The sequence below is a fragment of the Panthera leo genome, chromosome B4 (genome assembly GCF_018350215.1).
Source record: "Panthera leo isolate Ple1 chromosome B4, P.leo_Ple1_pat1.1, whole genome shotgun sequence".
In the NCBI taxonomy this organism is placed as follows: domain Eukaryota; kingdom Metazoa; phylum Chordata; class Mammalia; order Carnivora; family Felidae; genus Panthera; species Panthera leo.
The window spans coordinates 2,733,971-2,761,878 of NC_056685.1; the positions used below are offsets into that span (position 1 = coordinate 2,733,971).

General features: G+C 59.2%; 1 protein-coding gene across 3 annotated transcripts in view; it reads left to right on the forward strand.

Annotated features, from left to right (window-relative positions):
• The window catches only part of LOC122223808 (phosphofructokinase, platelet), a 54,978-nt gene that overhangs the window by 6,797 nt on the left and 20,273 nt on the right, over nt 1-27,908 (forward strand). For all 3 annotated transcript variants that reach the window (XM_042944746.1, XM_042944745.1, XM_042944747.1), the window contains exons 2-10: nt 5,726-5,799; nt 15,790-15,867; nt 18,865-19,054; nt 19,984-20,149; nt 22,171-22,215; nt 22,327-22,435; nt 25,000-25,095; nt 26,238-26,330; nt 26,915-27,040. In XM_042944746.1, coding sequence (XP_042800680.1) covers nt 5,726-5,799; nt 15,790-15,867; nt 18,865-19,054; nt 19,984-20,149; nt 22,171-22,215; nt 22,327-22,435; nt 25,000-25,095; nt 26,238-26,330; nt 26,915-27,040 — 977 coding nt within the window. The remainder of the gene's footprint in view (nt 1-5,725; nt 5,800-15,789; nt 15,868-18,864; nt 19,055-19,983; nt 20,150-22,170; nt 22,216-22,326; nt 22,436-24,999; nt 25,096-26,237; nt 26,331-26,914; nt 27,041-27,908) is intronic.

Consider the following 27,908-nt stretch of genomic DNA (forward strand, 5'->3'; position numbering starts at 1 on the left):
GGTTCGTGGGTTCGGGCCCCACATCGGGCTCTGTGCTGACAGCTCGGAGCCTGGAGCCTGTTTTGGATTCTGTGTCTCCCTCTCTGTGCTCCTCTCCTGCTCATGCTTGCTCTCTCTCTTTCTCTCTCTCTCTCTCTCCCTCCCTCTAAAATATAAATAAACATAAGCAAATTTTAAAAAGGGAAAAGAAACAGGAGACGTTAATTGTAAATGTGTATTTTATTCAATCTAGTATTTCAGTCCATCATTAATATAAAGACCATTAATAGGACGTTTCACTTTTTTGTTTCCGTGCTGAGCCTTGACATGCGCTCTGTTATCTGCCACAGTGCATCTTGGCACAGTCCGGGGCCGCCCCAGGGACAGTGGGGCTTCAGCCCCCGCAGTGGCCGTGGCCGCTTGGATATAAAGGGTCCCCCCTGAGCCTTTGTGTGGAAGCTCGGATGGCGTGCAGGGGACTGCTGGCTGTGGTCTCGGTGTCCGTGGTGGGCACTGGGACGCGGCGTGTGGCAGGCTCGGAGTGCCTGGCCTCTCCCGCTCCCTGTCACCCAGGCTTCCCCGGGGCGGGCACGCCGGCTCTGCTCCACCCCCCACCGGACCCCGCACCCAGTCCCCCAGCCCCACTCTGCCCGCGCTCTCCTCCTTGGCAGTGTATTGGTTTCTCGGGCCCGGGAACCGTCCTGTTTGGCCAGTAATGTAGGGCACCAGTGCCTGGCGAGGAGACGATGCCCCATCCGTGTGCACCGGACGGCTGGACGAGTGAACGCGTGCCCACGTTTTCCCCCGACTTTTCACGCGGGACTCAGTGATGTGGATAGCACAGGATGCGGGGAAGCTCCCAGCTTGCCAACTGATCCCGGGGGAGCCAGCCCCTGGACACAGCTCTCCTTGTGACCTCCCCCCCCTCGCCCCTCCTACCTACATTGTTAAACGGGGAGGCTTAATGGAGAATCTTAGGAGCAGGAGCGAGATAACGGTGCTTTAGCTTGTTTTCTGACACACGCTGACGGCTGCTTCGGTACAAAGAGGCGCGTGAATTCAGACAGAGGCCGGTGAGAGGGCCGAACAGCTGGGCTTTATTTTTCCAAAAGGAATTTAAGTAGGGACTAATTAGTGAAGGGAAGGTGACGAGTGGGGAAAATCGCTCCATACTGTTAAGAGGGTTAAGTCAGGAGGTTGATTATACTCTTCTGATCACGTGGGAAACACAAGCCGAGCCCCACTCGTTTTATTAGAATCAGCATATCCCTTACTTCTTACAGATGACTTGAACTTTCTTTTCTTTTTTTTTTTTTTAAAGTTTACTTGTTTTTTATTTTTGAGATGGGGGGGAAGGGGAGGGGCAGAGAGGGAGGGAGACAGAGACTCCCAAGCAGACTCTGCACTGTCAGCACAGAGCCCGACACAGGGCTCGATCCCACAAACCCTGAGATCAGGACCCGAGCTGAAACCGAGAGTCAGACGCTTGGCCGACTGAGCCACCCAGGCGCCCCAAGATTCCTCAGAGTTTAAACGTCATCAGAACAGACCTCAGGAAGCATTTGGAAACAGGTCCACGGCGCTCCCTGACCTCCAGGGAGGGAAGATCTGACCAGACGCTCTTACCTGCACCCTGGTTTGGTGAGAAGCAGCGAATACGTAAGATCAGAACAACTTAAGGGTCCGATCGTTCTGCTGCGTCTCAAGTCACCAGCACACATTTCCCACCTCGCTGCCCCCTCGTTTTCCCAAGGTTTCGTCATTTTGGGTGCCCGTAACCAGACTCCACATTCCCTGAAGGCCGGGTTTACATTTCTGCGAACGACGAGGCGACTGCTCTCGAAGCACTAAGATTCTGACTCGGCAGCAAGATAACATTTCCCCATGATAACAATTAGGAGAGTTGCTTTAATTCCCCGATGTGGCCACCGAAGCAAAAGCGAAAGCACGAGGAAGGAACCCTGTGATGCAGGCTGTTGGGGAGCAGGGGTGTCTTCCCGTTTCCCTGGCTTTTGTCCTCCTGGGTCCCCTCCCTGGAAGGCGGCCGCCTGCCGGGCCCAACCCCGCCCGGTGGGAGGAGGACCCACGAGGGCTGACTAACCCACAGGCCCCGCCCCGAGCACTTAGACAGGAATTGGGGCCCAGGGGGCATCTGGATCCCTCGCGGTTGGCTTTGGGGATTCCAGCACAGACTTCCTGCTGCTCTAAGTCTGACTGGAGGCCAAGGCTTACCCGCCGGCTGTGCCCTTTATTAGTTTTGTTCCCTTGGCTTCTCAGTTTCTGTGCCCGGAGCCTGACTTCCTCATCTGCCCAGGGGGCTCCGGACCCCACAGGCTTCCTGTGAGCGTCCACCCCAGCTCGTTATTAGCCACAGGCATGGCCCCTCCCCAGGCCCCAGGCGGAGCTCCGAGCTGTGGCAAGAGGCCGGCTGGCTTCACTAGATGACTCACTTGCAAGTAAGTGAGTTAAAGCCCAGTGAGTTTTGGAGGGGGGTTTCAGGATGTACTGGCCGGACTGTTCTCCGTCTCCCCCTCCCCGGGAACTTGGTGGAAATGCTCAGGCTCCTCCCTCCCCCAGAAGCCCCCAGGAACTCTGCCAGGGCCCAGGGGGATACCCAGTGCTAGGTGGGCACTGAGTGGGATGTGAGTGTAGGAGTGGGATGCAGGGGTGGGGTGCAGAGGTGAGTGCAGGGGTGACTGCAGAGGGAGGATGCAGGGGTGGGATGCAGGGATGACTGCAGGGGTGACTGCAGGGGTGGGAGGCAGGGTGACCACAGAGGTGAGTGCAGGGGTGGGAGGCAGGGGTGGGATGCAGGGGTGACTGCAGAGGTGACTGCAGGGGTGGGAGGCAGGGGCGGGATGCAGACAGGGGGCCTCCCATGACAGGTTACAGTCGGGGCAGGCTTTTATCCCACAGGGACTCGGGGGCGTCCCCTCCGGATCATGTCTACTTGTCACAGTTCCTTCCTTCAGCCACTTACATGGCGTAAAAGCCCCATTTATCGTGCCTGTGTGAGGGGCCCCTTGGGAATGACGCCTCGTAAAGGAGGGGCGTTCAGGAGGGTGACGGCCCGGAAGTCGGTGTTTATCATACTTCCCACCCGGTGATGGTGCCGTTGAAGGGCTCGGGGTCAGTTTCCCTGTGACAGTGGCTGCAGCGTAAGCCCCGGAATCCTGGAGCCTATTGGGGGACGCTAAGCAGCTGTGTTGTCCCCCCAGCCGCCCACCTGACACGGCCGCGGGGGACACACAGGCCGCCCACACAGGTGTGAGAGCCCACACTGTGCCACTCCTCCAGGGACGAGGGGGGGTGGGGGCTCGCAGGGAGTCTCTCTGGGGGTCTGGAGCCCCATCTGCAGGTCGAGGGAGGGCATCCAGCATGTCTGACAGGGACGCCGTGACATTTCGGGGGGAGCTGTGGGCTTGTGCTGTGGAGACGACCGACCGTGAGATTCAAGGTCGAGCATGCAGGTGGGGCCAAGCAGGTAGATAGAGTCCCCGTGCTGGACAACCTGTCCCTGAGGAGTTTGGCTCGACGCGTGCAGGCCCTGTCGAATCGAGGGCAGGGACATGGGCATATCCGAGTTTGTGGGTGCCAACGCAGGAGACCCCGGGTCGCCTGGGGGGCTCCGTCAGTTAAGCATCTGACTCTTAATTTCCAGCTCAGGTCATGATGTCACTGATCTGTGCTAAGCATGAGCCTGCTTGAGATTCTCACTCTCTGCCCTTCCCCCACCGGTATGTGCACGTGTGTGTGTGTGTGTGTGTGTGTGTGCGCGCGTGCACGTGTGCACATGCTCTGTCTCTCAAAATAAATAAACATTTTAAATGGATAAATGAACTTATTAATTTATTTTGAGAGAGCGAGCGAGAGGGAGGGGGGTAGGAAGGGACAGAGAGAGAGGGAGAATCCTTGCTGACCCCGCAGAGCCAAAATCTCATGAGCCATGATGAAGACCTGAGCCGAAATCAAGAGTCAGACGCTTAACTGGCTGAGCCACCCAGGCGCCCTGTAATATTTAAAAAAATTGTTTTTAATGTTTATTTATTTTTGAGAGAGTGAGAGACAGAGTGTGAGCAGGGGAAGGGGCAGAGAGAGGGAGACACAGAATCCGAAGCAGGCTCCAGGCTCCAGGCTCCGAGCTGTCAGCGTGGACTGCGAGATCGTGGGCTCGAACCCACAGACCGCGAGATCGTGACCTCAGCCGAAGTCGGCTGCTTAACTGACCGAGCCACCCAGGCGCCCCGTAGTTTTTTAAGAAGAAGAACGTATTTATAAATTACTTGTGTCGTAACTAACCAAAGACAAAAAGCCGTTTCAGTCCTCTGGCCGTGGTGTAGATAAGGTTAGAGGCACACGGCAGGATGTGGGGCAAACGTGGGGAGAAATGCCAGTTTTGAGGGCAGAGGCTGTCGTGGTGTGTGGGTCCAGCGTGGGCAGCAGCACGGAGAGCACGTACGGGAAAGGCAGCACATGGGGGGCGTGGAGGCTGTGCCCCGATGTGCAGAGTCTGAGGGTCTGGAGGACCGAACAGCTGTTAATTTGTAGGTCCTCAAACGGGGTTCGACCGGGAAGTGATGGCTCTCAGATGTGCACGTGTCCACGGACGTGTATGTTGTACGTGTGCGTTAAACGTGGACTTATTTCTAAGGTCTGGGCCCCAAGCTCGTCCAGCCACGTGACTACTGTAGCCTTTGAGAGCCAACAGCCGTGTTCTCGGGTCTCAGACGTGGCTCAGCTCTGACCATCTCTGCCTGTCTTCTGAGTGGCTTTGCCCTCCCAGTACGTACGAATTTCGTGTCCGTGTCTGTAACGCTCCTGGGAGCCAGGTGCCTTCCGTGTATTACCAGGGGTGGCCTTTCCTTCGTGGCCCGTGTTCTCCAGCCTCTGCAGTCCTGACATTTGTGTCTGAAACGTGAGTTAGCGGGGGAGGCAGGGGAACGACCCGGTGTCCCGCATGTCAGCTGGGAGCCGGGAGCTGCCTGTTCGAGGCCTGGGACCGACCGTCCCCTCCCGAATCCTGGCCTCGCGGGCCGCCCTCTTAGTGATGACACAGGGTTTGCAGTTTCCTGTTCCTTCCGCTCTCCCCAGGGCTTACCCGGCCCAGGTGCGCCGCTCAAAAGTGGGGCTCCCGTGGAGAGCGAGTCGGGGTGTCGTGAGAGCACGAGGCCGTGTCACACAAAACCGCTTTAATCCCCTTTAGGTAGCGTCCTCTGGGCAAGTGTGGAGCATGTCCGAGATTTATCTTAAATAGGTATTTATTCATACCGTATGGGGCTGGCTTTTCTTTTAATAAATGGCGTGACTTAGTTTGAATTTAAGGGCCTTCACGGAGACATTCTTTACACCGCCAGCTGCTAACGAAATAACGATTTTCCTCCTCCGGTCGCAGAGGCAGTCCTCGTCCGTGTCAAGTTGAGTCCGTCTAACTACAGATAAGCCCCGGTCTCTCTGGTGTCTCGCTGATGAGCTGTGTTGCCTACCAACTCCTCCGGGCCGGTGTCCCGCCTCTGTCTGCGGTGACCGTCAGGGTGCCCCGGGCTCTCGGACAGTGACGCGCCCCGGCCGTGTGCCCTCAGCGCGCCGGCCGCCTGGCCCTGACCCCGGACGTGCACGCCAGGCCCGTCGTCCGTGTGAGGAGCCCGCCGCGCGGGCTCGTGGTTCCCCCCGTGGTCACAGCGGGTTAAATGGCAGCACCCGAATCGCCACAGTCTGGTCACTGACTCTGTCCCCATTCCTTCCGCAGGTATGAATGCTGCTGTCCGTGCTGTGGTGCGCATGGGAATATACGTGGGGGCCAAGGTGTACTTTATCTATGAGGTCAGTGTTGCGTCTCCCTCCCGCTTTCTCTGACTCGGGGACCCGTGCCTCACGCTTGCCCGGATGCTGTTGACCCAACACGAGATGACGGGTGGTGGGCACGCCCCTCAGGCCAGAGCAGGCCCTGTGTGCAGGGGCGGGGGGGGGGGGGTGGGCAGGGAGTGGGGAGGTCACACTCCTGGTCTGGGTGCAGGTCTGTGAGGTTTGTGCCAGGGGTGAGGGGCTGGGGGGAGCACGCGGGGCGCAAAATGCCGCTTCGTGCCTACCTGCTGGCCCCGTGGGATGACCGTATTTGTCTGCAGCCCTCCTTCCTTACGGAAGTGATCTGTCACTCATTATGGGGCTGAACGCAAATAAACATTGAGGTAACTGGGAGAAAGAGGCCACTTTGAGCTTTGTGTCGTCACCGGGAAACCCAGACCACCTCCCCGACAACCCTTTACGTACCAACTTCAAATGAAGAGTCTGAGGTGAGCCGGGGGCCACGGGCTGTAATGTCCCACTTTCCAGGGGCTGACCACTTAGCAGTAGGCGAGGTTTGGAGGGGAGGCGCCCGTGTAGTTTGGACCAGGGCGTTTACGTCAAAAACTATGAGGGAAAAATAATCTCTATTTAGGTTTTAAATTTATGAAACCTAACAAAGCGGAAAATGCGGAAAGAGGAGAGCACATTCGTCTTTTATTCTGATCCTCCCCAAGACTGTATGTGAAAGTCTAGAAGGGGATCTGAATGTTACAAAAACTACAGCAAATAGGGGGCGCCTGGGGGGCTCCGTCGGTGAAGCGTCCAACTTCGGCTCGGGTCATGATCTCACAGCTCATGGGTTCGAACCCCATGTCAGGCTCGATGCTGACAGCTCAGAGCCTGGAACCTGCTTTCGATTCTGTGTCTCCCTCTCTCTCTGCCCCTCTCCTGCTCACGCTCTCTCTCTTTCTCTCAAAAATAAACATTTAAAATTAAAAAAAAACTACAGCAAATATATTTTGTGCAGTGTTTTCCGCCACGATCCGTCTCCACACTTCTGCGATATCCCACCACTGGGGACTCCCATTTACGTGACCCCTCGTTTGCGGGATCATTCCTCTCCCGTGTGACCGGTGACACCCCACTTTTCAAATGTCCTGTCCCGTGCGACTGAACCAGTCAGGTCACACTCCACTTTTCAAATGTTCTGACACAGGAGACCCGTGATGGTGTGTGAAGCCATTAGGTGTTCTGTGTGATTACCTTGATCCCAGCACAGGGCGCCGACGGGATGGCCTGTGCGGCAGGGACGGTGGGGGGTGGGGGGGCGGTATTTTGCCACAGTGGTTCCTGAAACCGGCTCCAGGCCCTGACCTCCCCCCCACCCTGCCCTGGCCCCCCAGAGCTGGCCCGGGCTCTCCTCCTTCTGGGAAGGGGCAGGTCACAAGCCTTTGCTCGTCGGGCTGGATAACAGTTTGTGTATTGTTTGCTAGAAAGGTGTTTTTTTTGCCCCGTTCTTGGCTTTGCTCTTCCGAGCTGCGGCTCTGTGGCTCTGGGGTTTGCGTCTCTCCGATTTGGGTGCTGTGAAAAGGATGGGCCCAATCCAAGCATTTCCAGACTGTTGTCTGGGGTGCCTTCGGGGTCACGTCACCCCCGTGGGCGTTGGCCCTGGGCCGGGGCGCTGGTGTGGACAGACCCCGCCCCCCGATGGATGTTTAGCTTGCTACAGCTGCCCGCGTGTGTTCCTGCCGCTGCCGGGGACCGCGTGCACGCGCACAGATGCCCTCTGCCTTTCCATTTGGTTCCATTTCACCCTGGGGAGGGGCTGCCTCTGCCTTGGAGCTCCAGCCAGGACCCCCCCCCCCCCTCCCCTGCCTGCTGGGGGCTGGGGCGGACTCGGACCAGGTTCCTCTCTTGTGACCGACAGCGTGTTTTCGATTCGGTGCAGGCGATTCTGCCTGGACTCTGGGCGTGCAGCACGCGGGCCCCACAGTGTTTGTCCCCCTCGCTGGGGACGCTGTGGGGGTTCTCCAGGCTCCAGCTCTGTCACCAGCGGCCACTGGGTCTGGAGGGTGACTGCAGGTGCTGGAGGGAGGGGAAGGAAGTCATTTCCGTTATTTCATGGTTGAAGAAACTGACTGGTGTGTGTCTTTCAAAAAAAGAGACTTTGCTTTTTCTGTGTCTTTTCGTCACGGGCAGAGCTGGGGAGAAAGCCCCAGTCCCCCATCCGGCCGGTGACGGGGATGGGACCTACTACCCCCGGGGACGCTGATGTCTGCAGACATTTTGTGGCTGTGACGTTATTAGGGCTCCAGGCATGTGGTGCCTGGGGACCAGGGAAGCCACTCAGCTCCCTGCGGTGCCCAGAACAGCGGCCACAACAGGGAGTTAGTTATCTGGCCCCGAATGTCCACACTGCCGAGGTCAACAGGCGGAGGGCGTGGGGTGGGCCTGGTGGCCGTGTGCATGCCAAACCTTTGGGTGTTGAATCCGGCCTAGTAACTGTCAGCATTAATCCTTGTCCGGTTTAAGAGTTCTGTTGTGGTTTTGTTTGTTGTCACTGGCCCTGTGTCCTGGGGGTATTGAGATGGGATAGTCAGCTGAGATCTCTACCACCAGACTTCACGGTGTCCCCAGTTCAGGAATCGCCTTGGGGCACATCAGCTATGCCTGCCCCCAGGAACGTGGGTTCCTTGGGAGAAGAGCATCTTGGGTTTTCTCTGGAAGAGTCTTGACACAGGGAACCAGACTTCTTCTCCCCATCATGGGCTCCGCTGCCCGCTTTCGTCCCGACCACTTTTTGGGCCGTATTCTTGGTGCCCTCCCTGAAGGGGTGGGGTGGGTGGGGGTCCTGTCGGCTGGGCGAGCCTGGCATCCCGCCCCTCCCCGCAGATGGGCAGCGCGGAGTCCTGAGTCTGAACAGATCCCATTTCTTTCAGGGAGGGTCTGTGTGCAGGGTGGTGTAATAACTGCTTTACTGGTGACTGGCACCTCGGGAAGAAGGTGCCGGGGACAAGAGCAGAGGGCAGTGTCTGTGGCTCGGCCCCAGGAACGGCTGGCCCGTGAGTCCCAGCGATGGGGAGCTAACGGGGGCAGCCTGGAGAGGGGCTCCCTTGAACCGAAGGCATCTGTCTGGAGAAGACGCCTTGCTTCTCGTGACACCCCTCCCGCCCACCCCCAAAAGAGGAATTCTAGGGAACAGCCTGTCCTTTCTGTCCCCATGGGGGGCCGTCCTGGGCTCACTCAAAACTCTGTCGCCTCCCACCCTCAGACTTGGCACTGGGAACCGATAGCATGTCATCGAAGTGAATCCGTTCAGGTACCATCAGCTCTTTGTCACCACGTAAAGGACCCTGTCTTTGAAATCCAACCGACTCTGAAATCTGCTGGGTTTTTTTCCTAATTCATTTGGGCAGCAGAATGCTCATCCTTTACCCGCCCACCTAGTGTGACCGTCCCTGGGACGGGCAGGGGGCACCGGCCGGAACCACCCCCTTCCCCACAGTCGTAACAGAAGTGTCTCCAGACGTGGGCAGTGGTGCTGGTGGGCACAGTCACCCCGTTGGGGACGGCCGTCCGAGACCTCTTGGGGCTCAGATTTACAAGACGTTTGGTTTTCTTTCTCCAAAACCTCACTCAGCAGTCTATCCAGCTGCCTGTCGGTGTGTATCGCCCCCGCCCCCACCCCCCCGGAGCTTGACTGGAGCTTTCGAGGTTCCCCACGTGCCTAAAGAGTTAAACGGGTTAGTGTTACATAAAGGAAGGGTTTTTGGTTTTTTTCCCTCAGCAGAAAGTTTGTGGGAAGTGTATTGATGGGAAAACGCTGGCAGTCCTGCTCCAGGTCTGGCACCCGGATTGTTCTGTCTGGCTGCAGCCGGGACTGCTGTAAATCCGGGCCAGGACCACGTGCTGTTGTGCTGAGCCCTTGGGCACCGTCTGGGGAGGAGGGGGCGGGTGGCCGATTAACCCGTTCTTTCCACCTGGTGAGTCAGTTGTCGCTTTTTCTCCTTTTCCTTTCGGGCTCGGGTTTTTCCTTAGAGACCTACAGGTGTCTCTAGCTGTTCGGGGACGGCGATGACGAGCACGTCACATGGTTTCACAGGACTGTGCCCAGGACGCGGTCCCGGGGTTGAGGAGGGCCGTTAAGTCCTCTGTTCCTCCTGTCTTTGGTTGGTAGAAACAGGAGGCCAGTTCTGTCTCATATAATCTGCAGACTCAAAATCCTATTAGCAGAAGGTTTTTCTGCAGATTTACAGAAATTATAGCTCTTTAAACATGACTCACTTAAAAGTCCTTCCTCTTTTTCGTGTGTTTATTTTTTTATTTTACGGAGAGAGGCGGGGAGCTGGGGAGGGGCAGAGGGAGACAGAATCCCAGGCAGGCTCCTTGCTCAGCGCACAGCCCGACGCGGGGCTCGATCCCACGACCCTGGGATCATGACCGGAGCCGAAACCAAGAGGTGGACGCTCAGCGGACTGAGCCCCCACCCCAGGCGCCCGGTGTCTCTCCTCTCTGAGATAACGCTTACCAGTTGGGCACGGGCACCCAGACCTGGAAATACCCACAGGCCCGTCTCTGGTCTTCCGAACCCTGAATAAAGGCAGGAATGATTCCCGGCACATTCAGCAGCCAACCTTCTTGTTAAAAGATGTCGACGCGGTAGTCAGACTTCCTGGAGAGAGGGGCCTCGGCCAGGTCAGAGTCGTGACCCTGGCCTGGCCGGCTTGGGCTGCAGGCGGAGACCCTGCTCGTCAGAGCTGACTTAATACCCTGATAAACCAGCTTTAATGTGTCTGTTCACAGAGTGGTGTCATTTTCCCCTTCCGAACAGAAACCCCGTTTGCCACGGGGCACGTGACTTCTGACGGGCTGCCTGCGTTCACCGTCTTTAAGCAAGAAATGTCATGCTCGGGGCAGAAAGACAGTGACCACCCAACCCCCCACTTTCCAGCCAGGCCGGGTGGGACAGCAGCGGTCCCCTCCTGACCCGCCCTCCTCTGCTGGGCGTGGGGCGTCCGGGTGTGGTGGGACGTGGGTGCCCCCCGTGCTCCTGACAGGGGGCGAGCAGGCCAGGATGCCCAGGGTGACTTCTGGGGGGACGTGCTGGCCTGCTCGGACCTGCCCCACCCCTGCCTCTGCCTCCCCCCACTCTCCACCCCGAGTGCTGGGAAGGCCAGGTGACCAGAATCACACTCTCTTCTCCTACAGGTTTGACACTTAACTGTTTCTACATTTTAACTTCCTTAGAGTCAGAACTACTAACCCACAAAGCATCTGTCTAAAAACAGTAGTAGGATGGCCCGAACGAGCAGTCAAGTGTGTGTCCCTTGCAGCTGACTTGCGGGGTCGGCTGCCCGGCTCCAGCAGGCCTGTCCGCATGGTTACTGGGTTCACAAAGGTCCTGTGGCCGCACGCAGCCGGATGACAGAGGTAACGGGCATAGGGCTGAGCGTCTCTCCCGCTGAGGGCCCGCTCCGTGACCTGTCCTCGGACCGTCTACACGCTGGTCCTGCTTGACACGACCTTGCCCTGGTTCCCAGTTTAGTGTTTTAATCTCGGAAATATAATCTCCTTCCGGGCCTTTGCCCCGCCCTGCGTTATCACCGCGGGGCCGTGTCATGCTGATTTGCCGTGACCCGCTGTGGCCGTGGGTTTTGTGACCGGCCTGGGACTCTGTGTTACCCGCTTCGGTGTGGAGACATCCGATAACGCCAGGGGGCTAACGCAGCACGCTGGTGGACCGGCCGGTCTCCACAGGCACACCGTGCGGGGCTCCGCTGGGGCCCGTCCTGTTCTAACCAATTTTAGAGTTCGAGAGTCTGACTGCAGCTCGGCGGGACACGTGCGGAGGCGGCTCTGGGGCATCGTCCCCGAGGTCCTGGCGCCCTGAGCGCTCTCAGGCCCGCTAGGCTGGGGCATCCAGGCCCCAAAGAGCCCTGGGGTTGGGGCGGGGGGGGGGCGGTGAACTGGGCGCTGGGTCTGGGAGGACCGGCTGTGTCACCGGGGGGTCCGCCCAGAATCTCCTGTAGCAAAACAGCCGACGTTCCTGGACTTCGAAGGCACCACCGTGGAGGACCCGTGCCCGCCGCTGTCTCACGCCCACCCGGTTTAGCAGGATGGCATCTCCTGACTCCAAAGCCTCCAGCGGTCGAGAGATCACCTCGTGTGTGCTTGCCGTGAAGTCCTGTCGGTGACGTGCTCTCGTTTGTCAAGGACTAAAGCGGGAAACCAAAACACGTATCTACGCAAAGCGGCAGAAGCCCGGGAGAGGTCTCTGGTGTCGGTGGTCACATCTAGAAAACGCTTCGCGGTCGCGATCTTGGCTACCGTGTTTCCGCTGGTAGCTGGAAGTGTGCCACTCAGACGGCGAGATGCTGGGCGAGAAATGCCAGAAACGGGATCCGGAAGGAGGATCGTCCGGCTGCGGAGAAGGGTGGACGCCTCCAACACGAGCCTTCTAAATCACAAAGCGTCCTTCCCATAGCACGGGACTCCCGTTTCCTTCTGGGCCTTTATTTAAAAGAAATTACGCAGTATGAGGTCTCTTGTGAGAGGAAGCCACCCACCGTGGACTGGTTCCGACTCTTGTCAGAGCCGATTTAACAGGTGCCTAAAAATGCAGGTCAGAGTGACCTCTGAAGGCAGCACGGGGTCCTGGGGACAGACTGAGCCCCCAGGCCTCCCTGGACATTGCTCAGGACGGTTCCAAGGGGGTCAAACTGACTTCAGAGTCTGGGCCACGTTTGGAGACGTCACCAAGAGGTGTCGCTTGAAGCCTCCACAGGTCGTCACACTTGGTGCAGCCGCGAAGGGTCTCTCTCGGGCTCAACACCGTGCAAACGAGGGCCAGCCAGGCGGGGAGCGTTAGTCTGGGGTAAAAACTCAGCGCGGTTGTTCCAGCTTTTGCGTGCCTTTACTCCCGTGTGAGTCATGGAACTCGCTCTGAAGTCAGACTCCAAAGAGGATGGCAGAACATATTTTGGGCTCTTGGCTGTATTGGAATAGGCATTCAAACCTCCAAAGAGGCTTCAGTAGAAAATAGCTCGTCCGAGCTTGTAAACTATGGTACGTTTGTGTAAAACCGGCCTTCTTGGTTTAGTCACGTCTTCCTGGGAAGTGAAGGACGGCTTAAAACTGCGGTCAGATGTGCCCGAGCCCCCCACCCCTGCCAGTCACTTCCTCCGGCCCAGCCCACGGGTGCTTCCTTTCCCATAGACAGCCGTGCCGCGCGAAATAAACCGTCTTGGGAGGATATTCTGCCTTTCCAAATGTGTGTCGTGTTTTCTAGGAGGATTTCCCACGTTCCTACTCCAGGAGCAAAGGGATTCGGAAATGTTTTTGTTGAGTCAGTGTTTAAGGCTGAGCGGTGACAATACAGGCAGAGGGAACTTTTGCATTCCCCACAGAGGCGCCGTGCGGGGCACACGAGTTGCCCGAACTGTCCAGGGGTCCGTGCCGCCAGCCAGGTGCAGCGGAGACAGCCCTCGACAAGCTGGGGACACTGCCCCGGCCTCCGCGTCCTCGCCGGCACCGGGGCGCCCGGGGCGGCCCCTTCCCCTGGGTGTCCTTGGTGACCTCAGGACGGAGGGTGCCGGCATGACTCTGGCGGCCGTCGGAGCGGGGGAGCGGGGTGTTGGCTTTCTGGGTGTTCCCGAGGGGTTAGCGCATGTCACCCTGCCGTGCGCGGGACGGCCCTGGTGTACACCTGCCATTCTGGCCTCGTTGAAGATGTTTTCTCTCGTCGTCAGGCCCGCGCGGGTTTGGGGCTGAAGCATTGTGCTGTGCCCTGGGTCCAGTTCAGCGCAGGCCTGTGTCCTGTGACACGTGCTGTGTCCCTGCATCCCAGGCTTCAGAGAACGGAGCTCGGAAAGCCGGCACCGCCACGGACGTTGAGTGCTGTTCCCGTATCTGAGGAATGGCATGGCGTGTGGTGCGTGCAGGGTGACGGGGGGTGGGGGGTGGGGTAGTTCTTAGCAGAAACTGGGGAGTTAGTTGGCAGGGCTCGGTGACAGGCAGTCCTGAGGCCGGGGACTCCCTCCCTCTGCGTCCGCTCCCTGCTCTCTGTCTGTCGTCTGTCTGTCTACCGTCTAGCTGCCCGTCTCTCTACCTGTTTGCAACACGCTGCTCACTGTCCCTGGGAGTCCCTTAGAAGCAGGGAGGGCCTGCCTTTGCATTGGTCCCGGGGCAGCGTGTGTGGCTGGTGACTCACAGCTGGCACAGCACAACTCACACCTCTCAGGAGCCCCCCTTCCGGGGGCCGGGCCTGGCCCACGTCACCCTCCACAGACATCCTCGGCGGCCCCATACGTTATATGGACAGGGCTACAAACGCACACCCGGTAGGCTTTGTCGCTGCCCCATGAAGACGGCCTATTCTGGGGGGCTGTGGGGAGCCTGAGCCCGGGGGTCACGTCCTCAGTACAGGAGGCGTGGGGGAGGCCCGCCAGCTCCAAGGTGAATCTGCTCACGGCTCCTCTGCCCCACTTTAGTCCATTCCATTTGTCCCTCTGCTGTTTGTCACACAGAACACCAGACTGTGACACATGCATGGGTGTATGTGTATTTAGATGTTCGTATACTATGTGGTGTAAAACACTATGTGACTGTAATAGGTTATATACAACGTATGTTCTGTGTGACATATAAAGTATGTATTTGCTGTATTTATGATTGTAGTTATATCGCTATTTTGTAAATATATATGCTTGTATATTGTACACAACATATTACGTGTTACGTACAATGTGTATCTATATAGCCTATAAAAATATATACACAGACACAGGTGTGTGTTGATAGCCTGGTGTTATGTGTGTGACAAACAGGAAAGAGAGAGGTGGTCTGGAGTGAAATAGAACAGAGAGAGGTTGAAGGCAGGTTCATTCTGTATAATTTATAGACATACATCATGAATGTATTCTCGCTGTGTAACACAGAAATAATAAGTTCTATAATACGATGTTTCAGGATGTAAAGATAACAGTAATGTATCGTATGCCATGGTATACGATATAATATGTTAACGTCTATCATATATTATTACGATACAGTGTATTAACACCGTACGTTACATCATACGGGAACATATTTTTGACGGGAATCTGTACTCATAAGCACAGGTTCACGCAGTGATTGCCCGTAAAGGCTCCTGCCCTGTTGATTAACTTTCACACACGGTCCCTACTCGGTGGGCCATTTCATTTTGAAAAAATCCTTATTTTTTTCCTTCCTCTTGACCTCCACGAAGGTAGGAGATACGAATCCACCATAACCATCTATTATGATCAACTTTCAAAGTGCTTAGTGCCTGTTCCTTTTTAAGGTTAAGTGTCCTGGGGAGAGAGTCTGGGCGGAAAGATGTAAACGGGTGTGTCTGTCTTCCTCGATCTTGTGCGGTCTTCGGGGAAAAGCGAGATGCCCTTAGAGCCGGAAGGTCCTGGTCCTCGGGCGCCTTGACCCCCGCTGGCTCACCGCCCCCTCCGGCGAGTCAGATGCAGCTAAGCACAGGGTGAGGCGGACCGATGGCTGCGGTGATCCTCAGCCGTGCTTTTCGGAAGCCGAACACGGGACGGTGTGTGTGTCGAGAGCGGCATGGATAGCGGCCCGGGGAAACCGAGGCCCAGACAGGAATGCTTTCTTGCACGCGCAGCGATTGACATCACTGTTTGCACGTGAGTTTGTCACGTTACGATCAGTGTTAGGGGAAGTATCTCCCCTTTTAGCCTGCATGGAGCTGTCAGGTGACAGGCAAACTGGCTTAGTCCCCGTAGGGCCCCGGACGAGTCTGGCAAGAAGTTCCCATTTGTTGGGGGTTAGACTGAGGAAGCTTTTGTGCACATTTGCCGCCTAGAAGCAGCACGGGTGGTGCCCTGCTCGGAGCCGCCCGGGTCCTAGGGGCTCAGAGTCCTTCCTCACTCCTCGCCTTACTTTTTCACAGGATGTACAGGTGGATCTGCTGTCTCAGTAGAGTTGAACCCAGTGTTGTTTTTTTTTTTTTTTACGAGGATGTCCACCCTCTTTCCGCAGGGTTACCAAGGCATGGTTGATGGCGGCAGTAACATCGTGGAAGCCAACTGGGAAAGCGTCTCCAGCATTCTGCAAGTGGTATGTGCTCACTTCCCATGCTCCCTGTGTCTCCAAAGTAGGTCACTCTTGTAGTGGGAAAGCTTTGGTCCTTCGGCTCCGGTGATGCCGGAGGCGCGTTAACGTGCCGGCTGGCATTACCATCCTGGTCCACTTCTGTGGTAGGGACACATCCTCAATCGGTGGCTTAATTGAACTTTTTAACACGCTTTGCATCGTGCCAGCAGAGGATTATTCTTGCACTGGAGAGTCACGCGTGACAGCAGGGGTTCACTTGTGGACCTTCTCGTGGATTTCGGGTTTGTTTCTGGTTTGTTTTTTTTTTTAATTTTTTTTTTTAACATTTTATTTATTTTTGAGACAGGGAGAGACAGAGCATGAACAGGGGAGGGTCAGAGAGAGGGAGACACAGAATCCGAAACAGGCTCCAGGCTCTGAGCGGTCAGCACAGAGCCTGACGCGGGGCTCGAACTCACGGACCGCGAGATCATGACCTGAGCCGAAGTCGGCCACTCAACCGACTGAGCCACCCAGGCGCCCCTGTTCCTGGTTTTTTAAGGCCGGATTAATGTTGAGGCAGCTTCAGCTTGTTGGTGCCTGCTGGCTTTTCGAGAGTCACCGGGCCCGGGAACGATTCCCGCTGGCGGCCTCCGAGGGCTGCGGGATTCAGTGGGAACACAGCTCCCTGTGCCGGGCTGAGCCAGATGTGGCTGCTGGCTTTGGCTGTGCACAGCCGTGGGACCGTGCTGCTGTAGGCAAGACAGGTGCCGACCCAGAACGTAAAAGGAGCCTGCCCGGATGTCTTGTGCCTGATGAATTCCCCAAACACGGTAGCTCCGTGAAGGCCCGAACCGGTGGAAAATGGATGGCAGGGAAAGAATGGATTTCACAACACAGGTCTTTACTGGTGGTTCCACACCAGTTAACGTGTCGCTCATGTTGAGCGTTTTTCAGTAGAAAGAAACCAGACTGATAGACTCTCGCTGAAGGTGCTCGTGCGACAGAAGGACGGACGGAGTAGATGGTGTCTGACTGTGAGCGGAACGTATTCACCGTAAGGAAGGAAGGAAATCCCGCAACTCGGGACAGCACGGGCGGACCTCGGGGTGTTGTGCTGAGGGGGGATGAGTCAGACCCAGACAACGTCCGTATGGTCTCACGTGCAGGTGAGATCTAGAAAAGCTGAACCCGCAGAAACAGAGCAGAGCAGTGGCCGCCCAGGGCTGGGGGTGGGGGAAACGGGGAGTCGCTGGTCCAAGGGCACAGACTCCCAGGTTGGGGGTGAGTAACCTCCAGACCTAACGTACAGCATGGTGGCTGTGCTTAATAATTCTGTTTTGTACACTCGAGAGTTGCTAAGGGAGTAAATCTTCGTCCTCAACACACACGCGCACGCACAGAGGTTACGGAGGTGATGGAGGTGTTAATGAACTTGGTTATGGCGATCATTTCACGGTGTAGATGTGTGTTGAATCACCGTGTCCTAGGCCTTAAAAACTCTTAACAACGCTGTATGATATGATACTGAAAGTTGCCAAGAGTAGATATTAAACGCTCTCACCACAAAAGAAAGCGAACGTGAACGGATAAGCAGGTCAGTGAGCCTTCTCGTGGCGATCCCTTCGCAACACGTGCATGTATCAAATCAGCACGTTGTGCGCCCCAACTTACATCATGCTCTAGGTGCGTTACATCTCCGTGGCCCCCGGTGGGGAGAGGATCGCCGGGTGTACGTTGTACGGCTGGTTACACACTCGTAGGTCCTATCCTCTGCCCTCCCCGGAAACAGGCCGGAGGGACTTTTACAGCCGTCAGCACTTAGAACGCTATTTGCAAAAAATGAGGACGCGTCTTCTGAATTCCAGGCAGCAAACCCACGTGTGACAGGACCATTTCCGGTCTGGTGCCGCGACCGCCCAGGGAGATAGGAACCCAGGCGGGGCTGTGCGGGGCGCGGAGGGCGACTCGTTGGCGATCCTCAGTTGTGCCTTAGCTCCTGAGGCCCCGCGAGCCCCTCGGTGTTTATGGGCTGTGCCCGCTTGACCTCCAGTTGTCAGCAATCCCAGGACCCTCGAGTCGCTCTCGGTCACATCAGAGTGACCAGTCCCTCTTTGTCCTTGCCCAGCACCTTCCGCCCCGGCTCGCCTTTGCTGGGCCACACCGTGCCGCTGTCTCCGCCATACTTCCCGTCAGTCGCACGGGCTCCTTGGGGTGCAGAGCACTGTGCCTTATGAACTGAGCCTGTACGTGAAGGACTGTGTGCAAATGGAGGTGTTATAAGTGAATTCACGATGTATGTAAAGAAATCCTGCTTTCTTTTATTTATTTTTTACTTCTTTAATTTTTTTTTAATGTTTATTTTTGAGAGACAGAGACAGACCGTGAGCGGGGGAGGGGCAGAGAGAGAGAGGGAGGCACAGAATCCAAGGCAGGCTCCAGGCTCCGAGCTGTCAGCACAGAACCCGACGCGGGGCTCGAACTCACGAACCATGAGATCATGACCTGAGCCAAAGTCGGACGCTTCACAGACTGAACCCCCCCAGGCGCCCCTGCTTTCTTTTAACTCGTGACTAGGGGTCTTTCAGTTTTGAGAGACCAAGTGTGAAAAGCCCTGACTTGTCTCTCCTGGAAATGTGGGTGATCCAACTGAAGTTTTCTTACAACTTAGCCTTTAAAAAAGGGCGGGGGGAGCGGGGGGAGATGTTAAGACACAAATGTCTTTGGCTCACAGGTTTCTATTCTGCCCGCATGGGGAGCTCCAGGAGAACGGGGGCCTTGGTGCCCGGGCGGCTGGCCGTGCCCATTCTCCGGTCACAGCTGCTGGCCCGCGCCCGCCCGTGGGAGGCTCGGTGGGTGGGGGGCGTGGCCGCCCCGCCGTCCTGCTTCAGCCCGGCCTGGGGACGACTGGGTTATCTTGCGGGCTCCTGCGTTCTCTGCGTGTTCACTGACGCGCTGGTAACGCCCCGTGTCAGCTCCTGCGGGGAGAAGGCACGGACACGTGGTCTGGTTTCTTTCCAGGGAGGCACCATCATAGGCAGTGCTCGCTGCAAGGCCTTCCGCACCCGGGAGGGTCGGCTGAAAGCCGCTGGGAACCTGGTTCAGCGGGGCATCACCAACCTGTGTGTGATCGGCGGGGACGGAAGTCTCACCGGGGCCAACATCTTCCGGAAGGAGTGGAGCGGGCTGCTCAAAGAGCTGGCCGAAAATGGTACGTCTGTGCGCCCGCCTGTCCCCCGGGGGGTTTTCTGTTCCCTCCGTTCATTTGCCGTTCCCGTCGGAGCGCTCTGAACTCAGGCGTCCGCCCGGCTGACTGTCGCGGGGCGTTTGGAGGTGAGGGTGCGGGTGTCCACCACCCCGTGCGTCCGGCTCTGCCGGGGGCCCCCCGGTGTCTGCCTTGTTGCGAGACTTGAGGTGACTTGTAGCGGAGGACCTTCTGTGTTCCGCGGCCCGTACCTTGGAAGGGTGCTGATGCGGAGGTGAGGCTTGGCATCCGACACGGCCCGCGGCAGCTCATGGCCTCAAGGGACAGCCCCTTCTGGCGGGTGGGAAGCTGGCAGGAGCAGGGGCCCCAAGTCTGTGCCGTCTGTCCATGGATGGGAGGGCGGCCGTCAGGTCCCGCGGCACCTGCCGCCCGCTGCACTCGGGCCCACAGCAGGCTCTGGCGGCACAGGGGGGTCACCGCCGAGTCCCTGCCCGCGCCCCCCTCGGCAGCTCTCTCCCGAGACCCGGAAGCGGGTCCCCACCACCGCCCCCCACGTCGATGAGAAATCCGCGGGAGCCCGCGCAGCGTCCCTAAGCTCCCGGGTCTCTGCGAGTGACACCCCCTCACACGGAGGGACGCCTGCCCGAGGCCGCCGACGGAGAGAGGTCGGGTTTTACTAAAGCCGGACGCAGCGTGCTCCCCCTTCCCTTTCTGCGCTGAGCCCCTGTGCCCGGCTGGTGACATCTCCCGGCCGCAGGCTGGCTGCCGTGCCCTCAGCGCGCAGACTGAGCTTGTTCAGAAAACACAACGACATGTGGGAAACCGGGGCGGAGTGGCGGCTTTGTCTCCCCGGGACGCCCTGCTTCTCGCTGGCCGTGTGCCTGTGGGGTCAGTGGTGGCCCGTGTTCAGGGCCTGCGGTCTGTGTCCCACGCAGGCGACATCGACAGGGAGGAGGTGCAGAAGCACGCCTACCTCAACGTCGTGGGCATGGTTGGCTCCATCGACAACGACTTCTGCGGCACTGACATGACCATCGGCACTGACTCCGCCTTGCACAGGATTATCGAGGTCGTGGACGCCATCATGACCACCGCCCAGAGGTGAGCTGGGGAGCGGGCGCTCGGCTGGGACGGGCCGCGGTGCACATGTCCCTGCCAGCCCCGGGAGGTCCCCTGGTGGGCGTTCTGTGCTGTGGTGTGGACCTCAGTCCCGACCCCAGGAGGTCCCCAGATGGGTGTTCTGTGCTGCGGTGTGGACCTCAGTCCCAACCCTGGTGGGCGTTCTGTGCTGCGGTGTAGACCTCAGTCCCAACCCCGGGAGGTCCCCTGGTGGGCGTTCTGTGCTGTGGTGTGGACCTCAGTCCCGACCCCAGGAGGTCCCCAGATGGGTGTTCTGTGCTGCGGTGTGGACCTCAGTCCCAACCCTGGTGGGCGTTCTGTGCTGCCGTGTAGACCTCAGTCCCAACCCTGGGAGGTCCCCTGGTGGGCGTTCTGTGCTGCGGTGTGGACCTCAGTCCCGACCCTGGTGGGCATTCTGTGCTGCGGTGTGGACCTCAGTCCCGACCCTGGTGGGCGTTCTGTGCTGCGGTGTAGACCTCAGTCCCAACCCTGGGAGGTCCCCTGGTGGGCATTCTGTGCTGCGGTGTGGACCTCAGTCCCGACCCTGGTGGGCGTTCTGTGCTGCGGTGTAGACCTCAGTCCCGACCCCGGGAGGTCCCCTGGTGGGCGTTCTGTGCTGCGGTGTGGACCTCAGTCCCGACCCCAGGAGGTCCCCAGATGGGTGTTCTGGGCTGCGGTGTGGACCTCAGTCCCAACCCTGGTGGGCGTTCTGTGCTGCCGTGTAGACCTCAGTCCCAACCCTGGGAGGTCCCCTGGTGGGCGTTCTGTGCTGCGGTGTGGACCTTAGTCCCGACCCTGGTGGGCATTCTGTGCTGCGGTGTGGACCTCAGTCCCGACCCTGGTGGGCGTTCTGTGCTGCGGTGTAGACCTCAGTCCCAACCCTGGGAGGTCCCCTGGTGGGCATTCTGTGCTGCGGTGTGGACCTCAGTCCCGACCCTGGTGGGCGTTCTGTGCTGCGGTGTAGACCTCAGTCCCGACCCCGGGAGGTCCCCTGGTGGGCGTTCTGTGCTGCGGTGTGGACCTCAGTCCCGACCCGGGAGGTCCCCAGATGGGCGTTCTGGGCTGCGGTGTGGACCTCAGTCCCAACCCCGGGAGGTCCCCTGGTGGGCGTCCTTTGCTGCGGTGTGGACCTCAGTCCCAACCCCGGGAGGTCCCCAGATGGGCGTTCTGGGCTGCGGTGTGGACCTCAGTCCCGACCCCGGGAGGTCCCCTGGTGGGTGTTCTGGACTGCGGTGTGGACCTCAGTCCCGACCCCAGGAGGTCCCCTGGTGGGCGTTTTGTGCTACGGTGTGGACCTCAGTCCCGACCCGGGAGGTCCCCAGATGGGCGTTCTGGGCTGCGGTGTGGACCTCAGTCCCGACCCTGGTGGGCGTTCTGTGCTGCGGTGTAGACCTCAGTCCCGACCCCGGGAGGTCCCCTGGTGGGCGTTCTGTGCTGCGGTGTGGACCTCAGTCCCGACCCCAGGAGGTCCCCAGATGGGTGTTCTGTGCTGCGGTGTGGACCTCAGTCCCAACCCTGGTGGGCGTTCTGTGCTGCCGTGTAGACCTCAGTCCCAACCCTGGGAGGTCCCCTGGTGGGCGTTCTGTGCTGCGGTGTGGACCTCAGTCCCGACCCTGGTGGGCATTCTGTGCTGCGGTGTGGACCTCAGTCCCGACCCTGGTGGGCGTTCTGTGCTGCGGTGTAGACCTCAGTCCCAACCCTGGGAGGTCCCCTGGTGGGCATTCTGTGCTGCGGTGTGGACCTCAGTCCCGACCCCGGGAGGTCCCCTGGTGGGTGTTCTGGGCTGCAGTGTGGACCTCAGTCCCGACCCCGGGAGGTCCCCTGGTGTGCGTTCTGGGCTGCGGTGTAGCATTTTGTAGAAAGTGGGCGCTCTCTGAACTTAGGCACTGCCATCGGCACGAAGCAGGCTTTGCTTCTAACTTGGCTGTCGCAGTGCCTCTCTTTGTGCTTTTCATGCTGTTCCCAGGGGTGGTAAGTCGATGTTTCCTCTGTGTCTTTTGCAGCCACCAGAGGACCTTTGTGCTTGAGGTCATGGGGAGACACTGCGGGTACGTATGTGCGGGTGCCGTCTGCGTGGCGAGGACCCTCAGCCTGGCCCCTTGGCCGGTCCACGCGGGAGCCCGCAGTTGCCTTACGAAGCCACCGCTCTTTCCAAATAGGTACCTAGCCCTGGTGAGCGCCCTGGCCTGCGGGGCAGACTGGGTGTTCCTTCCAGAGTCTCCCCCGGAAGAAGGCTGGCAGGAGAACATGTGCATCAAGCTCTCGGAGGTAACGTGCGTCCTGTTTCCCGTGCCTCGCGGTGGCTCCGGTCACACCGCTCTAACCGTGACGGGTGACAGCCGTGGGATTTCCGGCTGGGACGGACTTGGAGACACGTGGGAAGTGTGGGGCTCTGAAGCGACGTTGAGCTCAGGACATAGGGTCTGCTGGCTCCTCGTGGCCCCGTCTGCTCCCCAGCGATGCAGAGTGCGGGAGAGAAACGCCCAGAACGCTGTTCTCCCTGCACGGCGGCCGCTGATGCTTGAGGTGGTAGAGGCCGTGGCCGTAAAAGAAGTCGAACCTGGGGAGGAAATCTGCTTCCTGTTCCTCCTGCGCTTACCAGCGTGAACAGACCTGCGCGCTGACCGTTTCCGCACACGCCGTGCGGCCCAGGTCACAGCCCCCCAGCTGCCCCTTGTGGCCCCCGCCCCTCTGGGCGTGCCTCCGGTTGGATCGTTTACCGGTCGCCCAGAACCAGGCTTTTCCCGTCCTCGTGTCTGACGTCTGTGGCTCCTGCTGTGCGTTACTAGCCCCGGGGAGGCCCACAAGGTCAGGTCTCAGGACAGAGTCCCCGTGCCTGGTGAATTTCCCTGCTGTGTCACCGCTGCCCTGCAGGGATGTCTTTAAGCGTATGGCGTAGGCCACTGATGGTCATACTTAGCAGACACTTGGGCCGAGGGTGCACCAGGGACACGTGTGCGCTAAGACATTGCCGTCACCTTCAACGTGATGGGTTCCGAGAAAGGACTCTGGGCAACAGACCGAGTACGCTCTGACCTAAAAACAGCGTAAGAAACTCCTGACAGATGCCGCGCCCTTGCCGGGAAGAGCCCCGCACGTAGGAAGATGAAGTTTAGGCAGGAGACTGGTGAAGCCACCGATGTCCCGGGTACGGGCGTTACCAGTGACGTAGCAGACACGCTCGGTGTTTCTCGCCTCTGACCCGGGGACGTGTGAGGCACCCCCACCGGCCCGTTGGCGTGGGGCCACATGTGGCTGGCTGCGTGAGAAGCACAGTGCTTCTGCGTGGCTCACCCCCGCCCCCCGCCCCCAGGGGCCGTACCCGTCCCTGCCCACCACCGGTCCCCCTGCCCCCGGCCTGGCCAGGACCACGCCATCTCGGGCCACGTTCTGGCCTTCGGGACGAGGAGACGCGGGCCTGCTCTGGGGCCGCGCACAGCGGGTCAGAGGGGCAGCGGTGAGGCTGTTACCTGGGGGGTGGGCGCTCGTGTTTAGCTTTGCCCGTCGTTTCCGTAACCGCGTGGTCTTCTCTGCAAACGTCCTTGGGTTTCAGACTTTGTAAACGGCACTGCGAGCTGGGACGAGGACGAGAACGTGGTGGGGTCCCCGCGTTAGGTGTCGGGAGACTGAGGGCGAAACACTGATCGTTCTGTCCGCAGGAAGTTTTATCGGGCGTGAACGTGGCGCTGGGAGCATTTCCCCAAATGTCCCGTCCGATAAACGGGCCCGGGAAGCACACCTCACGGCGTCCGCCAGATTCTGGCCACTTGGGTTTGAGATCGGAAAGGCCGCCCCAAGGCAAGACCCGGGCTCGGGCCGCGGCCCCCGGATCCTCCGCTGTGCCGCGGGGAGATGCTTCGGCCCCTAGTGACCCGGGGGGATTCGTGGGTGCACGGGTCCCAGTGGGGAGCCAGGGCTCCTGCCGTGCCCTGTTCGGGGCTCGGGGCCTCCCTCCCCACGTGAGTGTGGGTGGCGTGTGGCCACGTGGCCAATCCCGTATTCGTGGACACGTCGTAATCACTTGCGACCACATCTTCGCACGCTTAGACCACCCCGCAGCAAACAGCCTGTGTCCTTGTGACACCCCCCCCCCCCCCCCGCCCCAGAGGGACTGCCCACCTGTGTGACGTCTCCCGGCCTCCCTGGGAGGGTCCTTAACTTGGGACTCGGTAGACAATGTCCTTGCTGACCGTGGTTTCAGCACATCGCTGGGTGACACCCCCCTCCCCCCCAGGGGGCTGCGGGGACAGCAGGTATGGGCTCAGTGCCAGGCTGGCCGGTCCCGCACAGGTGCGGCTTCCCCACGTGCGTGCTTTCTGTGCGGCACCCCCCCCCCCCCCCGCCCGCCTTCTGCACGGGCCTGGGGCTCCGTGCTCCCCTCCCCCCACCCCTGCACAAGACTGGGGCTCTGTGCTCCCCCTGCCCGCCCAGGCCTGGGGCTCCGTGCTCCCTTTGCAGGGGCAGGAATTCCCTGCCAGGTTCACAGTGAGTGGGTGGGAGGCTCTGGCTTCAGGAGGAGATCAGAAGCCTGGTTTGCGGTATAGACGCGTCGCTGGGGCCCATGGCTGAGCTCACCGCCTTCTGGGACCAGATGGCAAACGAGCGTGGTCCCCAGCCTGGGGTCACCTGGATGCTGGCCTGTGTCCAGGGTGACCAGCCTCCCCCCACCCCGACCCCCCTCGCCCAGAGCGCCTTCACCCGCCCGCGGTAGTCGGTGACCCGTGTGCAAACTTGGGTGAAGATCTCTACCTGGAAAGAGGCCAGTGCGTTTGGGGCAAAGGGCCCTGGGTTTGTCTCTTGTTAAAAACGATTTTGGTGTCCTGTTTTCCTAGAACCGTGCCCGGAAGAAAAGACTGAATATCATCATTGTGGCGGAAGGCGCCATCGACACCCAAAATAAACCCATTACCTCTGAGCAAATCAAGGAGGTGAGTGTGTCTGGTTTCGTAATTCTCAGGCGCCAGCCTAGAAGTGGGGGATTTTAACAAGGCTGGTGGGGTTCGCGTTTGGAACGTTGTGTTATTATCATGAAAACATTTTTTGTTCTTCCTGATGTTTAAAAATGTTTTGGTAATGACTCATAACTTTTAACGGCAGGAGACTCCGCGGCTCCCGCGTACTGTCCTCAATATCCCCAGAGGCCTGGGAGCCGCCCTGACGGTTGAAACGCAGCAGGGGAGGGACAGGGACGGGGGGTCCCGGCTCCGGGCTCCAGCTGCCCGCCAGCGACAGGGGTCGGGCCCCAGTGTTCTCACAAACAAGATTGCCTTGTTGGGTTCACGCCCGTGCTGCGTCCGGCCTCCAGGGCAGCCTTGTTGCAGCAGGGCTCGCCCGAGGGCGCTGGCTTGTCACAAGGACCCCGGACGGGAGGGATGGGCCGGCTCTCCCGTTAGGCCGGCGATGGCTCATGTCTGGACAGAACGCGGGGGAGACAGACAGACGGGCAGGCAGCCTCCGGTTGAAGCTGTCCATCAGGGCAAAGGACGTTACCGGCTGCCTTCGCGAACTGGTTTCTCTGTCCTGCCTTTCGTTCCTTCCCAGACCAGCCGTGCAGCTGAGTATTAGAACAGGGGGATCTGTCTGGGAAAGTTATCTGCCATTGTGGACAAGAAGTAATCAATAAGATCAGAGACTTTCCTTTTCCCGCTTAATCAAAGTTGAGATTGAATCATGGGATACGAGAGCAGGAAGGACCACAGGCGCCACCTGGCCTGGCCCGTTGCTGGTACAGGAGTAAGTGGGGTGAGTGTGGATGGCAGCCCGGCCCGGCGACGCTCACGTGGGGCCGCCCTGGGGGGACCCCGTGGCTGACCATGGCGTCCACGCTGTGCTTTTCGTTTACAGCTGTGCAGACTTACGGTGACTGGGGGCGGGGAAATGTCTGCATTTCCAGAAGGTATTAGTAACGATGTGCCCTGATCTCAACTCACCATTCACCTAAACGTTCCTCTAGGAAGCGAACTTTAGACACTGGAAGTCTCCCCCGCGTAGGTCCGAGGAAAGGACTCCCGAGTCCCCAGCCCCGGCACAGAGCACGAGATGACGTCCTGTGTCGCTCTGTTTCCCACAGCTTGTGGTCACGCAGCTGGGGTACGACACGCGGGTGACCATCCTTGGACACGTGCAGAGAGGCGGGACTCCTTCGGCCTTTGACAGGATTTTGGTGAGTGAGGATAGACGTCGTGGGGCGCCTCCCCCCACGAGCAAGACGGAACGTGTTACCGGGAAGTCCGACGCTCACAGAGCCATCCGGTGGCCATCCGGTGAAGAGCGTCCCTGCCTGCGGAGCCCGTGGCTCGTCCTGGAGACCCACTCGGTCCCCCGTCACCCAGACGCTGGGGGACCCCCAAACACGGGGTGCTGAGGGGGAGGGGGACGCATGCAGATTTCTAGACGCAGGCCCCAGGGTCAGCAGAGGCCAGTCCAGACTCGTGGGTATCGGTCTGGTTGCTTTTTGCACCTCGGAGCCCCCTTCAGGGCCCCCCGCCAGCCACCTCCTAGTGGGGTCGAAATCTCGTCGAAATGTCCCCATTGGCGGTGGGTTAAACGTGATAGGATAGACCGTAAGGAGCTCATCAGGACCCATGCCAGGGGGACGGGGGGACGGGGGCACGCTGGGTCCGGCTGAACACGGGCCAGGCCTCTGCTCACGGGTGTGTCTGCTCACGGTCGTGCCTCCCCGGAGCTGGTGGACGTGCTGCCTGGACCCGCGACCTTGCCTTTGACCTTCGCGATTGTCACTTGCAGGCCAGTCGCATGGGGGTGGAGGCCGTGGTCGCCCTTCTCCAGGCCACCCCAGAGACCCCGGCCTGCGTGGTGTCGCTGAGCGGGAACCAGGCCGTCCGCCTGCCCCTGCTGGAGTGTGTGCAGATGGTGAGTTGGCCCGGGACGCCGGCCGCTGCCCTGTGGGGGAGGCAGGGGCTCGGTGACACCAGGAGGGAGGCAGCGCGCAGCGGAACCTCCCCAAAGACGAGCTCCGTCTGTCGGGAAGGAGCGTGTGCTCATCACCCGTTTCTGCCAACAAGACGAGATGTGTCGGGACGCGGGTCCGTGAGGCATCCGGGGGGGGCTTCACGGGGTGCGGTGGACGGGGCGGAGCCCCTCCGATGGCAGCTGCCCCTGCCCTCTGTCCCCGAGGACATTCCCATCTGAGACGTGGCGCTGGAATGGCTAGCTGGGGTGACATCCTGGGGTGCACCGGCCTCCTTCGGGCCCCAGGGGTGGGGCCCCCGCACGCAGCAAAGCGGGCTGGGGTTTTCGAGGCCATTGGGCACTACGTGAGGCGGCAGCGAGCTGCATCAGATGTTGTCAGTGTCTTGTCTTTTCCGAGGCCTGTTTGTTACTGTCCTTTTATTTGGCCTTCCCGGTGGCTCTGAAGCGTTTGTACTTTATAACCTGTGCAGAGAGGTGATGAAGCAATTCAGTCTTGGACTTGTTGCAAGTGGCCGTAGAAACGTAATTGCCAGAAGGCTTTGGAGTGAATAAATGTGTGTGCAAGTGTGCATGGCTACGTGTGTGTATGTGTGTGCATGTTTCTGTGTGTGCAAGTGTGCATGGCAGTGTGTGCATGCATGTATGTGTATGTGTGCACAGCTGCGTGTTTGTGCACGGCTACACGTGTATATTGTGTGCATGTTTCTGGCTGTGCACCTGTGCGTGGCTACGTGTGCATGTTTCTGTGTAAGTGTGCATGTTTCTGTATGTGCAAGTGTGTGCAGCTGCGTGTGTTCACGTGTGTGCA